At 56.8% G+C, this 13,140-nt stretch overlaps 5 protein-coding genes across 5 annotated transcripts; 2 read left to right on the top strand and 3 right to left on the bottom strand.

The window, feature by feature from the left end:
• Positions 1–535: 535 nt before the first annotated feature.
• TRAVEDRAFT_48510 (uncharacterized protein) lies at positions 536–1,595 on the top strand (the record flags this gene model as incomplete). Its single annotated transcript, XM_008041110.1, has 5 exons — positions 536–870; positions 936–969; positions 1,023–1,208; positions 1,268–1,483; positions 1,539–1,595. The coding sequence occupies 5 exons, from the start codon at positions 536–538 to the stop codon at positions 1,593–1,595; spliced, it is 828 nt and encodes a 275-aa protein (XP_008039301.1).
• Positions 1,596–2,027: 432 nt separating this feature from the next.
• On the bottom strand, positions 2,028–4,610 carry TRAVEDRAFT_72559 (cytochrome P450; the record flags this gene model as incomplete). Its single annotated transcript, XM_008041458.1, has 12 exons — positions 2,028–2,412; positions 2,475–2,503; positions 2,567–2,599; positions 2,668–2,901; positions 2,965–2,994; positions 3,054–3,254; positions 3,307–3,373; positions 3,426–3,676; positions 3,747–4,118; positions 4,175–4,266; positions 4,329–4,426; positions 4,484–4,610. 12 exons carry the CDS (start codon positions 4,608–4,610, stop codon positions 2,258–2,260), a joined length of 1,689 nt encoding a protein of 562 aa, XP_008039649.1. The 3' UTR covers positions 2,028–2,257.
• Positions 4,611–5,217: 607 nt separating this feature from the next.
• Positions 5,218–5,622, top strand: TRAVEDRAFT_83533 (uncharacterized protein; the record flags this gene model as incomplete). Its single annotated transcript, XM_008041457.1, has 3 exons — positions 5,218–5,253; positions 5,307–5,492; positions 5,551–5,622. Coding segments are annotated over 3 exons (294 nt in total), but the record flags the coding sequence as incomplete, so codon positions are not given.
• Positions 5,623–6,304: 682 nt separating this feature from the next.
• TRAVEDRAFT_65291 (cytochrome P450) lies at positions 6,305–8,944 on the bottom strand. Its single transcript, XM_008041456.1, has 13 exons — positions 8,775–8,944; positions 8,620–8,717; positions 8,467–8,558; positions 8,270–8,411; positions 8,039–8,211; positions 7,727–7,977; positions 7,599–7,665; positions 7,345–7,545; positions 7,253–7,282; positions 6,958–7,191; positions 6,864–6,896; positions 6,773–6,801; positions 6,305–6,706 (listed from the first exon to the last, which is right to left on the bottom strand). The coding sequence occupies exons 1-13, from the start codon at positions 8,899–8,901 to the stop codon at positions 6,552–6,554; spliced, it is 1,632 nt and encodes a 543-aa protein (XP_008039647.1). The 5' UTR covers positions 8,902–8,944; the 3' UTR covers positions 6,305–6,551.
• Positions 8,945–9,468: 524 nt separating this feature from the next.
• On the bottom strand, positions 9,469–12,355 carry TRAVEDRAFT_149921 (thiamine diphosphate-binding protein). Its single transcript, XM_008041455.1, has 11 exons — positions 12,241–12,355; positions 12,039–12,175; positions 11,750–11,842; positions 11,453–11,691; positions 11,150–11,387; positions 11,070–11,098; positions 10,756–11,017; positions 10,062–10,696; positions 9,944–10,009; positions 9,758–9,887; positions 9,469–9,695 (listed from the first exon to the last, which is right to left on the bottom strand). Exons 1-11 carry the CDS (start codon positions 12,288–12,290, stop codon positions 9,661–9,663), a joined length of 1,914 nt encoding a protein of 637 aa, XP_008039646.1. The 5' UTR covers positions 12,291–12,355; the 3' UTR covers positions 9,469–9,660.
• Positions 12,356–13,140: the final 785 nt, after the last annotated feature.

The raw sequence follows: 13,140 nt of genomic DNA, 5'->3' as shown, positions 1-13,140 counted from the left end.
CTCGAGGCCTGCAGCTTGCACCTTTGCACACACCCGCGGTCAGCAGTGGCTGACTGGATATCGCGATGGGCACCCTCCCCGCCGCTCATCCAGAGCCCTGTCACCCACTTTCCCGAGAGCGGACACTTCTATTTGCCATGCGCGGGCGCGATGCTGTGGCATTGGACGTGCGGCGGTATACTTAGCCCAGCAGCAGTGCCAACAGCTTCCAAGCTATCATGACATGAGATACAGATACATATCAGCAGTGATTCCCTGCGGCAGCCGTGCACGCACGACGCACCGTCTGCCTGGTGCCACAGCTGATCAGCGCGGTCGCAGGCATCGCGTCTTCCGCAACGGGCGGGCAGCAGCACGCTCTCACCACGCCTGCCCTCCGTCATCCGTCAAAGAACACGCGGGCTCGCGTAGCCCTCCTTGTCCTGCTTCGTCTCGCTCCCTGCTCACCTGCTGTCCTGTCTGCCCGCCCGTAAACCCCGTCGCGCCAGCGCCCGCCCGACAGTTCGACATGCATCTATCGATAACGCCACCGAAGATGCCCCGCCATTCGCTCGAAGTCTTCGATCGGCTCATCGAGCGCGCCTTCGCGCCGCGCGAGATGCCCATCGTCTCCCCCGTCGCGGAGGAGCGCTCGCCCAGCCCGGAGCTCCCGCAGACGCCACTAGACATGCCCGATGAAGAGCTTGCAGAGCCGGAGGTGGAAGCGTCGCCCGCACAGCAAGACTCGTTGCACACAGTGTGGGAGGCGGTGCAGTCCGCGAAGGAGCGCGTGTTGGAAGGCTCGCCGTCGAAGGTGCCGTCGCTCGAGGGGGTGGTGCTGCCGCCTGCAAGTGCATTGCCGAGGAAGAAGGTCGCGCGGAAGAGGTCGAGGTAGGCGGCCGCTTTTCTTTCTGCGGGGCTTGATGCAAGGGGAGACCGACATTTATGAATCCCAGTGTAAGCTTCAAGGAGTCGCCAGACAGGAGGAATGTGAGCAAGCCTCTTTGGGGCATCCTTGACCGTGGCGTTGAGAGCCGGCGCAGATGATCGTGACGTTCGACATGACTGGGGTGAAGAAGCCGGACATGCATGTCAGCTTCCGCACTACACGTTTGATCGTGAGCTGGAAAGTGGAGAGGATCATGGAGAAGCGTGAAGGTGGCACAATGATGCGAGACCGAGAGGTGCGGAAGTACAGCCATACGATACCGCTCGCAGATGGCACCAAGGTAGGTCGCACCCTGCAGGAGGGGATACGCTGTGATGCTCACATGCAGTGCTGCGGCAGTTTGAGGAAGTGCGAGCGTCCAGGGATGGGCCAAGGTTGATGTTGACGATTCCGAACACCAAGTGTTTACGAGCGGACACAGAGGTGGAGTACGCAGCCACACCAGCGGCGAAGGCTGAAGCTCCCAGCGAGCCGGCTGAGGATGCAGGCGTGCCGAATGAAGACGAAGAGGATGAAGAGGAACCAACGAACCTACGAACGATACCAGACTTCGAGGTACGTGCACTGACACTCATCAAACGCACAGCACATATAGCTCACAGTCACATAGACCGCGCTTTCTGGTGTATCTGAATACCATTCCTGCGTAGCGACTGGAGTCGTATAAGCCGAGAAGGACAATCTGGACCTTGTATCATTGTACTACTCACCTGTAATTGTAGACTCATGCATTCTCGACCTGCTTCTTTTCCACCACGACCGCGTAATACTCGCTATAGACATACCTGAAACTCAACGACTGCAAGTTAGACGCTTTGAGAGTCCCGCAGGTTACAAGACAAAGCAGAAAACATATCGCAATGTGCAATTTTAGTACTTGTGATCCAAGATGATGGTGATAGTAGGAAGTCAAGTCGGAGGTGAAAGAGGCAAGCGCCTGCCATTCCATCCAGCTTCGGCGTCCGACCTCGTCCGACTCGGGCTCACACTCGTAAACCGACCGCACGTTCGAAGGAAGACCGCCGTAGTTGTTCTTCTCGCAGCATCTCCTATTTTGATCGACATGCTCCCTTGTCTGAAGGTTAGATGAATAACACCGCGGCATTGTATTACGACTATACTAAGGAGTGTGAGAGACCGTCTGAGACGTCATGAACGATTAGCTGTGGTACATAATAATCACGTATGGCAGTAAAGGTGTCCGGAGGCTAAGGGGAAAGACTACGACGAGAGTGCGGAACACGAAACGATGTGAAACGAAAACGGGCCGTGGAGATGAACTCAATGTCACAGACACTCGCCATGGAAGTATTTCCACTTCTGCCTTCCTCATTCTTCGACACGCTGGATCTTCAGGAACAACTCTGGCTTTGACTTGTCCGGGCCGTCCATCGTTGGGAAGTTGACTCCGCTAAAGTTCCAGGTGATTGGCTTCTCGGGAAGGTCAAACTTGAAGGACCGCACCAAGGTGGAGAGGACGACCTCTAGCAGGGCGCAACAACGAAGTCAGTATTTGATCAACTCGAACGGCGTGACAGATACACACTCATCTCCAGCTGCGAGAACTTGAATCCGCTGTGAACAAAACGGGTCAGTCACACGTTCAAAAACAAGGAGTCCAGCCCGTCGAATACTGACATGCAAGAGAAGCTGCCAGCCCCGAAGGTCATCCTACGCGAGCGTATCGCAACATTCTGGTCAGTACCTCCCTCGTCGAAATCTCGCTGTAAGCTGCGTACAAGTTGGCGTAGATCCCAGGAATGCGGGCCTCCTCGAGCTCGCGCGGAAGCGGCGAGAGCCAGCGTTCCGGCTTCCACTCCTCAGCGTCCTCACCCCACAGCGCTTTGTTGCCGTTGCAAGCGTGCGTGTTCAGGAAAATGGACGTGCCCTTCGGCACCGCGATCTCCGTGATCATGTTACCGTCCACGCCGCGGATCGGTTCCGTGACAGGAATTTTCGTGTCCTCTCGGGCCCTGAACGCCAGATAGCAGCTTCATTCAGCCGTGAGGTCAACAGAAAAGGCTTAGGGCACTCACTCCCGCAGGACGAAGGAAACCGGAGTGTGTCTAAGATCGAAGAATTAGATCTGGTGACCAGGTGCGTGAGACAGGTGCGAGACACATACATGCGCATCGTCTCGCGACATACGGCGTCCATGTAAGGGAGCTGAGACAACTCGTCGTAGGGCATCCTCTCGCCGTACTGCGCCTGAGCTTCGACTAGCTCAGCACGCAGCTTGTCCTGGACATCGGGGTTCAGTGCTAGCAAGTGAAGAATACGGGCCAGAGCGTTCGACGTGGTGTCTACACCCGCGAGAATGAATGTACTAGGTTTATATGTTGAGATAATTCTCCGACCAAATGATACTAGGTACTTACGACATCTGTGCGACGAGTTCTTCATCCGGCAGCCTGTCTTCGACGTCTGCTGCCAAATTAGCCTTGACTGTTTGAACGGTCAGTCCTGGCGATCCCCGCGACCGAACGATAACACTGACGTAAGACGCTCATTACGTCCTTGCCTCCCGCGACCTGGTTCAACATGGACTCCTCCCCGCGCAGCGCGGCCTTCTTCCGCTCGTTGAAGATCTCAACCGACTGCTCGTGTATCAGGTCGGTAATGGCCTTCAGGCGCTGAACATTCGGGAGCGGGACGAGATCGAGCATCTTGCGGCGTAGCCATGCAGGGCCCATGTACTTGACGTAAGGCAGAACAATCTGAGCGAGTCCCAGTGTGTTGAAAGTCGGTCTGCTAGGCGGCCACACGTCAGCCAACCGCACTAGGGCTACGGATCCAAGAGGGGGCAGCCAAAACCTACACCAGTGCCTTGACCGCCTCGGTGTACTTGTCGCTGCTCTCCTCCGTCAGCGGGTCGAATGAGTGCCCAAGCCCGCCCTGTCCGACGAGTTCGAGCGCCGTGCGGCTCATCCATCCCGCGATTTCGATCTCCTTCGCGCCCGCCGCGATGCGCCCGTCGATGGCCTCTCGCAGCTCCGCACCGTCGTCAGCTGTGCGCTCGCTCTCCCGCGTGTTCAGCGACGCGCTCACCTTGCAGACGACCTCGTGGAAGAACGGCGTCATGTTCCGCATGTGCGCGGCGGAGAACACGGGGTTCAGCATCTTCCGCTGCCGTTTGTGGCGCAGCCCCTCCGTTGCGAGCAGCCCCGGGCCCAGGATGAGATGGGTGGAGCTATGTCCAGGGAGAGACGGTCAGGCTCTGTGCGGTATATAAACAGTGTCACGAACGCGTTGGTGGTTTCCCCGCGGCTGTAGAGCTCGTGGTCCTTCACGAGTATAGTGTGCATCGCCTTGACGTCGTACACGTGCAACCATCTGGCCTGGATAGACACGACCATACCAAGTCAGCGACAGTTGATGTGGCAACGACTTGGAGATGTACACCGAGGAAGGAGTGGAATTTGGAGATGGGCCCGTAAGTGTCCTTCAGCATCTTCAAGAACGCCGCATTGTCGCGATCGAACAACTGCGCGGCGTTCCCTGCGAACATGACGATCAGCAGTCCATTTCACTCGCGCCGTCAACCAACGGGCGCACCTGAGATCAACGACGACGACTTAGGTCCCGGAATGTTGTCCAGGACAGACGGGACGAAGTAGTTGCGCACAACTCGCCATACGCCATACAGGGACAGCGCGGCAAAGAGGATTGGTATGGCGGACATCGCGTGCATGGCACGGCCGGCAATACCACGAACTTAAACTGGGAAGGTGAGGCTTGTGATCTGCCCCGAGTCCAGGAACACGTCTTTATATATACCGTGCGGCACCATGTTAACTGTGCCAACGCGCTCTCAGCAGGCCACGCAAGCCCGGCGTGCCCGATACAACGAAGGCCCTGCGGTGATGGTGAGTCAATAGAGAGATGTCGTACTTGGAGAATCCGACATCGGACGACTTGTGCGTACGGCAATCCTTGGTTCGAGCTGCGCGAAGACTGAATAAACCGGAGGATATGCACCCACGCGAGTGGCTTGTTCGGGTTCGTCCACAGCATGGCAGTACGGTGTCGTAATACGTAGTTGTTGAGCGCTGGGCGCGCAAAGCCTAACCGCAGCGAGCAAGCAAGCGAATAACCGATCGGCGCCGACGTTGAGTACGACAAACTGGGAACACTTTTAACCCCGGAACATACCGTTAACCAATTGCGTACGGCGTTATCCCCTGCAGCTGCACGATTGTACATTGAAACATCATGATACTTCATGTGAATCTACGAGAGGCTTGACGGTGGATGGGGTTGAATATGACGATATATTGTCGGAGGATCCCAGTGTAAGTTTCAAGGAGTCGCCGGACAGGAGGAATGTGAGCAAGCCTCTTTGGGGCATCCTTGACCATGGTGTTGAGAGCCGGCGCAGATGATCGTGACGTTCGATATGACTGGGGTGAAGAAGCCGGACATGCATGTTAGCTTCCGCACTACACGCTTGATCGTGAGCTGGAAAGTGGAGAGGATCATGGAGAGACGCGAGGGTGGCACGATGATGCGAGACCGAGAGGTGCGGAAGTACAGCCATACGATACCGCTCGCAGATGGCACCAAGGTGGGTTGCACAGAGCACGAGGAGTAGCCTGTGATGCTCACATTCAGTGCTGAGGTAGTTTGAGGAAGTGCGAGCGTCCAGGGATGGGCCGAGGCTGATGTTGACGATTCCAAACACCAAGTGTTTACGGGCGGACAAAGAGGTCAAGTACGCAGCCGCACCCGAGGCGAAGGTTGAAGTGCCCAGCGAGCCGGCTGAGGATGCAGGCGTGCCGAATGAAGACGAAGAGGATGAAGAGGCGCCAACGAACCTACGAACGATACCAGACTTCGAGGTACGTGCATTGGCACTCATCAACCTCACAACATAGCTCACAGTCGAATAGACTGCGCTTTCTGGTATAACAGAGTACCATTCCTGCGTAGCGACTGGAGCCGTATAAGTCGAGAGGGACAATCTGGACCTTGTATCATTGTACTACTCACCTGTAATTGTAGACTCATGCATTCTCGACCTGCTCCTTTTCCACCACGACCGCATAACACTCCTTGCAAACATACCTAAATTTAAACGACTGCGAGTTGAGGTGCTCTGAGCGTCCGCAAGTTACAAGACAAAGCAGAAACCGTATTGCAGTGTGCGATTTTAGTACAATTAATTCAGGATGATGGTGACAGTAGGAAGTTAAGGGACGAGCTGGAGCTTGAAAGAGGCAAGCGCCTTCAAGCGCCTGCGATCTCTTCCAACTTCGGCGTCCGGCCGACTCGGACTCATTCGCAGATCAACCTCACGGCGTTCGGTGGGAGACGGCCGTGGTCGTTCCTCTCGCAGAAGCATCTACCGTTTGGACCGACATGTCCCCTTGTCTGAAGGCTAGATGGATAATATCGCGGCATCGTATTGCGACTATACTAAGGAGTGTGAGAGAGCGTCAGAGCAGTCCGCGTCATGGATGACTGGCTGTAATGATAATCAAGTATGGCGGTAACGGTGTCCGAAAACTAAGGGAAAAGACTACAATGAGAGTGCAGAGCACGATCCGATACGAAAACGAGCCTCAGAGATCAGCCAATCAGGTGAATACTTCACGTCCTGAAGATATTCCTTCCTCTGCACCCCTCACTCCTCGACACGTTGGATCTTCAGGAATAGCTCTGGCTTCGTCTTGTCCGGGCCGTCCATCGTTGGGAAGTTGACTCCGCTGAAATTCCAGGTGATCGGCTTCTCCGGTAGGTCAAACTTGAAGGACCGCACCAAGGTGGAAAGGACGACCTCTGGCAAGGCGCAATGATAGCTCAAGTCAGTACTCAATCGAATCAACCGTCGGGGCAGATACATACTCATCTCTAGCTGCGAGAACTTGAATCCGCTGTGATCAAAATGGATCAGTCATGCGTTGTGACAGGAAGTTCAGCTCGTCGGGATACTGACATGCAAGAGAAGCTACCAGCCCCAAAGGTCATCCTACGCGAGAAAATCTCTGGTTAGTCCCTTCCTCTGTGAGATATCGCTGTAAGCCGCGTACAAGTTTGCGTAAATTCCAGGAATGCGAGCCTCCTCGAGCTCGCGCGGAAGCGGCGAGAGCCAGCGTTCCGGCTTCCACTCCTCCGCGTCCTCGCCCCACAGCGCTTTGTTGCCGTTGCACGCGTGGTTGTTCAGGAAAATGGACGTGCCCTTCGGCACCGCGACCTCCGTGATCATGGTGCCGTCCACACCGCGAATTGGTTGCGTGACGGGAATCTTGGTGTCCACGCGGGCCCTGCGCGCCAGTTAGCAGCTGCATTTAGCGGTGAAGTCATCAGGGGGTTTGAGGCACTCACTCTCGGAGGACGAAGGTGACCGGGGCGTAGCTAGTACGATCAGGGAGTTAGATCTAGGGACCAGGTGCATGGATGGGTTGCCGGACACGTACATGCGCATCGTCTCGCGGCATACGGCGTCCATACAGGGGAGTTGAGACAGCTCGTTGTAGGGCATCCTCTCACCGTACTGCGCCTGAGCTTCGACTAGCTCTGCACGCAGCTTGTCCTGGACGTCGGGGTTCAAAGCTAGAAGGTGAAGGATACGGGCGAGAGCGTTTGAGGTAGTGTCCACTCCCGCGAGAATGAATGTACTAGATGTATACGCTGAGATATTTCATCCGGCCTGATAAGTCGAGATACTTACGACATCTGTGCGATGAGTTCTTCATCCGGCAGTTTGTCCTCGTCGTCCGCTTCCAGATTAGCCTTGACTGTCTAAACGATCAGTTCTTGCCATCCCCGGTACTATACACGACGAATGGTGACACTTACGCAAAACGCTCATCACGTCCTTGCCTCCCGCGACCTGGTTCAACATGGACTCCTCCCCGCGCAGCGTGGCCTTCTTCCGCTCGTTAAAGATCTCCACCGACCGCTCGTGCATGAGGTCGGTGATATTCTTCAGGCGTTGAACACTCTGGAGCGGGACAAGATCGAGCATCTTGCGGCGCAGCCATGCCGGGCCCATAAACTTGACGAAAGGCAGGATTACCTGAGCGAATCCCAGGGTGTTGAAAGTCGGTCTGCAATGCGATCGCCCGTCAGCCAGCCGCTGTTGGGCTATAAGTCTAAGATGAGACGTACACGAGCGCCTTGACCGCCTCGGTGTACTCGTCACTGGTCTCCTCGATCAGGGGGTCGAACGAGTGTCCAAGCCCGCCCTGTCCGACGAGTTCGAGCGCCGTGCGGCTCATCCACCCCGCGATATCAATCTCCTTCGCGCCCGCCGCGATGCGCCCCTCGATGGCCTCCCGCAGCTTCACACCGTCGTCAATTATGCGCTTGTCCTAAGACCGCGTGTAGCGACAAGCTCACCTTGCCGACGACCTCGTGGAAGAACGGCGTCATGTTCCGCATGTGCGCGGCGGAGAATACAGGGTTCAGCATCTTCCGCTGCCGCTTGTGGCGCAGGTCCTCCGTCGCGAGCAGCCCCGGGCCCAGTATAAGATGGGTGGAACTATGTCCAGGAGAACCAATCAGCCTCGGTGCAGGACATAAACGGTATCACGGACGTGTTGGTGCTTTCCCCCCGGCTGTAGAGCTCATGGTCCTTCACGAGTATGGTGTGCATCGCCTTGACGTCGTACACGTGCAACCATCTGGCCTGTACAAACACAACCGTTTCAAGTCAGCGACAGTCGACGTGGAAGCGCTGGGAGATGTACACCGAGGAAGGAGTTAATCTTAGAGATAGGCCCGTAAGTATCCTTCAGCATGCGCAAGAACGCCGCATTGTCGCGATCGAACAATTGCGCAGCGTTCCCTATAGACAGGCCGATCAGTAGCCCGGTTCAATAGCACCGTTTGCGGTCGGACGCACCTGAGATCAACGACGCGGACTTGGGTCCCGGGATGTTGTCCAGGACGGACGGGACGAAGTAGTTTCGCACAAGTTGCCATACGCCACACAGGAACAACGCAGCAAAGAGAATCAGTATAGCGGACATCGCGTGCGCACAGCCAGTGGTGCCACGAGCTTGAAATGAGGAAGGTAAGGTTTGTGTTATGCTCGTCCACCGACGTGCCTTCGTATATATATCACTATGCGCCGTGCGGCACCATACAATGAACTGCGCCACCGCTCTCTCGGCAGGCCATACTAGCCCGGCGTGCCAGATACACCGACTCGGGACGCTCCCTGGTGATGGTGACTGAATGGAGAGAGTCGAAGAAGGCAGCATCGGACAACTTGTGGGTACAGCAATTGATGGCGTGACTCGCATAAGGCTAATTACCCGGAGGGAGTGCACGCCCGCGGTTGGCTCGTCCAGGCTCGTCCACAGCATCGCAGTACGGTGTCGTAATACGTAGTCTCTGCGCGCTGGGCGCCCGAAGCTCAAACGCAGCGAGCGAGCAAGCGAGTCGCCGATCGGCGTTCAGTATAATTAAACGTGAACGTTTAGAATCCGGGGACATACCGTTGGGCAGATACGTACGGTGAGTCGTTCCGCGTGGATATGCATCGAAGCATCATGATACCCAGCGTCCATCTGTGAGAAGCTTGACGGTGGATGGGGTAGAATATGACAATACATTGTCGAGGCGTACATCTACAACTTCTTCCTGTGTTTCGTTTCCCGCACCTATGGATACTGTGTGCTGCGTGCCGAGCCCTGATACAAGATTTTTTCCATGTTGCTTCTTCTGCCGTATACTCGTACACCTGCGCAGCCCCAAGCCACTCAGTGTGTCTTCGTTGCACGCGTTTACTGCGCGAGCGTCCTGATCTTGAGGATGATGGCTGCGGGCGCATGGCGTGAGCTGCTGTGCCGGCTGCGCCGCATTTGGACGAGCGGAACTTACACTGGGGGTCGAGGCCCTGGTGGGGGATCTGCTCGGTGAGACCACCGCAGCCCTCCTTGTTGGTGCCCATGTAGCCGTAGCGGGGGGTGAGCTGGCGCTCGAGCAGCCAGGTGCCGAACTTGGAGCCAAGCTGTGGAAAGCCTCTCAGCAATCTGCGCAGCTGAGATAGGCGTTTCCAGGACTTACACCAGTCTTCTGGTTCAGGGACTCGACGATGAGGACGAAGGGGGTCTTGCCAATCTTCTGGATGGTCTGAATGCGCATGCGTTAGGAGTCATCTTACGTTGATTACGGCGTAACACACCTGCTCGTCGACCAAGTTGAGCGTGGGCTTGTTGATGAGACCAACGTTCAAGCCCTCCTTGCGGACGCGGAGGACAGCATCCCACGAACGGTAGAGCATGTCACCGTACGACACGACGTAGCCATCCGTACCCTCAGCAATGACCTCATCCTTGCCAGGCACGAACTCGTAGTTCTCGTCGTAGAAGCGCGAGCCGTCCTCCTTGAGGATCCACGGCACCTTGGAGCGCGTGGAGAACACGAAGCGCACGCCGCGGTCGAAGAACACGCGTGAGATCACCGCAGTCATCTGCGCGGGGTCGGCGGGGAAGTACAGCCACGACTGGGTGTCCGCGAGCCCGTTGTCCGCGAAGAATGAGTTGATGCCGAAGTGGCAGGTGTTGTCCGCCATCTCGTCGACGCCCGAGTGCGAAAAGTGGCAGAGCACGTTGCAGAAGTTCAGGCGCGCCATGGTGACCTCGGAAATGACCATCTCGAGGAACGCGGAGAACGTGGAGAAGACACCAAACTTGTCCTTGTCGAACCCGAAGCCAGCCGCAGCGCTGAAGTTACCGCGCTCCATAATGCCGGAGGGCACGAACACCTCGGGGTGCTTCTGGTGGATGGCCTTCAGACCGGTAGAGCCCTCAAGATCACCTGTTGGCACGAGTATTGTGAGTTTCGCACATGTGCACGATATAGTGGGGGTAACGCACTGTCAATGACCATGACCTTCTTGGCAGCCTCCTCCTTCGAGAGCTTGTCGAGGACCAAGTTGACAGCCTCGCCGAAGACGACACGGTTCGCGCCGTTCTCCTTGGATGACCCGACGTACAGGTACGGCACAGCATTAGGCTTGATGTTGTTGAGGATGTTTGCCGCCATCTCATCGGGGTAGCCGCGAGAAGCCAGGTATTTGATCGCGGACTTGACGGGAATGACGTCGTGGCCATGAGTGGTACCCTCGATATCGGCGACCTGAGCAGCAATGATCAGTATCTCTATCTGGTTCGTAACGCGGTATACTCACACCAGGAGCCATCTTACGCTTGGCAATGACTATATACGCTGCTCAGTCGAACATTCGCCGGAGAAAAGCGACTAGCATACCGGCAGCGGGGCCCTTATGGGCGAGAATCTCGCACAGACCGGCCCAAAGGGAGTCAAGGTCCTCGCCCTGCACGGTGACAACCTTCAAACCGTGACCGGAGAGGGTCTTCGCGAGATCGTAGCCCTTCATGTACTCAGACGGGTGGCCGGCAATGGTGACGTCGTTGTCATCGATGATGAGCTTGACGTTAAGGTTCTGCGCGACGGCCAGACGGGCGGCCTCCGCGTCGTTACCTTCCTAGACGCACAACGTCCTGTAAGACCCACGTGCGTGAGGGCTTGGGAGCATGGGAGAAAACCTACCTGCTGAGAGCCATCAGAGCCGAGCAGGAACACGGTCTTGTCCCGGTTGGCAAGCGCGATACCGTTGACCCACGGCCAGACGTGTCCAAGGCGGCCGGAGGAGAACTTCACACCGGGCGTGAGGCCGAGCTCGGGGTGGCCCGGGAGCTTCGAGTTTGCCTCCCGATAGTGGAGCAGGTGCTCATAAGGGATCGCGCCCTCCATTGCGGAAAGGAGATACTGGGTAGCCACGCGGTGTCCTACCGGCGGGTGTGTTAGCACGCCAGATAACACATCTGTCGGGTGAGTAGTACTGACCCGCCTCATCGAAGAGGATAGGGACGTAGTTGTCCGAGTGATTGATGAGCGAGAGGAGCATGTTAACCTCGGGTACGGTGTCGAAGGCACCACCTGGAGTAATTTGGTCAATTCAAAGCAGACTCAAGGTTATACACCAGGGAGGAGCTCTAGCTCGATAGCGACGGCGCAGTGCTGAGTGGAGCGCCAGGACGGAGGCGCCATCTCCGTCTGGAGACGTTGTCACCGTCCATCCCCATCTGGAGAACGCGTCTCTCTAGAGCCAACTCCCGGTGTGAAGAGCGCGTACCGGTGTGCCCGCTCACGCCCCTCGCCGCGCCCGTCGCGGTGAACAGCACGATAGCATCGCGCATAATCTGGACGTTGTTCTTCAACGCAGACTTCTGCTCCGCCGTGAGCTGGGGCTTCGACGGGTCGAGCGTAAGCCTAGAGTGAATAAGATGGTGTGCATCGGTTAACATGAATCCCTGATTGCAACAGCGCTCACGCACTTCTGGAGCTTGCTCATGTCGATGGGGAACTTTGCGTCGGTGCCAGCCATTTTGAAAACTGTGCAGCTGGGGAGGATGCGAGGGGAGGAAGGGTCGTGAGGCAGCTGCGAAGAGCTGATGGTCGAGGAGATAAACCGGAGGCGCGCGTGCTCTGACGTCTTTCTCAGGCGCGCCTTCGGCCCGGCGCCCGCGAGAACGTTCAGCTCTGTTCAGCTCGGCCGCCTCGGCTTCTTGCACCCGAACCTCCTCCTCCTCGTCCCTTGAGTAAGCGTCGTGGTTCACTTGCTGAGCTCCGTGTCAGCTACCGACCGGCCTTAGGAATGTCATACTGCTCTATGGCACGCTTAATTGATATCGAACATCCCGGCGGCCGCGAAAACTTCATGTAGGTGTCCGATTTGTGCGAAACCTTCCACCATTGGCATAACATCGGCACTGCTGCGAAGGTCTGGCCTACCCTGGTGGACTTTTCTCGTATCAAGGCACGAAACGTTGAGTGTATGCTGCCACAAACGGCACGTACTATGACTCTTCGCGTGGTGAGCCCGAACCGCAGGTCACGACGTTGCTCTCAATCTCCTAGACCTTGTGCTTTCTCGACTCCACGCACAGACACGGCCCCCCGCCGCATGGTCATCTGGGTAAGCTGACATAGGTGTATGCGAATAGACCACTGTGCTGAGTTATCTTCTGTTGCAGAGCCGGGTCTACAAAGTCTCCGTTCGTTCGGTAAGGATGCAGCATATCCTCGTTGGGCAAAGGTGCCCCGGACATCGTCACCGCCCTCCGCGTCGTCGCTCTGAGGCCGCATCAGGCTACCTAACTGCGCCCTGTGCGCCACCGCGCATCCTCTTGCGGGTACATGGCACTCGATGCAACGCGGGCCCGACGTCGTGGCTG

Source organism: Trametes versicolor, assembly GCF_000271585.1.
Source record: "Trametes versicolor FP-101664 SS1 unplaced genomic scaffold TRAVEscaffold_7, whole genome shotgun sequence".
Taxonomy (NCBI): Eukaryota; Fungi; Basidiomycota; class Agaricomycetes; order Polyporales; family Polyporaceae; genus Trametes; species Trametes versicolor.
This window is presented reverse-complemented; position numbering and strand designations above follow the sequence as displayed.

Excerpts from the sequence above, each read along its gene's own strand:
- TRAVEDRAFT_65291 (XM_008041456.1), bottom strand. The coding sequence starts at position 8,901 with ATGTCCGCTATACTGATTCTCTTTGCTGCGTTGTTCCTGTGTGGCGTA. Across the intron at positions 8,559-8,619 it reads AGATTAACTCCTTCCTCGGT|GCCAGATGGTTGCACGTGTA; the intron begins GTACATCTCCCA and ends GTGTTTGTACAG. Across the intron at positions 7,192-7,252 it reads GTCACCTTCGTCCTCCGAGA|GGCCCGCGTGGACACCAAGA; the intron begins GTGAGTGCCTCA and ends ACTGGCGCGCAG.
- TRAVEDRAFT_149921 (XM_008041455.1), bottom strand. The coding sequence starts at position 12,290 with ATGGCTGGCACCGACGCAAAGTTCCCCATCGACATGAGCAAGCTCCAG. Across the intron at positions 12,176-12,240 it reads GACATGAGCAAGCTCCAGAA|GCTTACGCTCGACCCGTCGA; the intron begins GTGCGTGAGCGC and ends TATTCACTCTAG. Across the intron at positions 10,697-10,755 it reads GAAGGTCATGGTCATTGACA|GTGATCTTGAGGGCTCTACC; the intron begins GTGCGTTACCCC and ends TCGTGCCAACAG.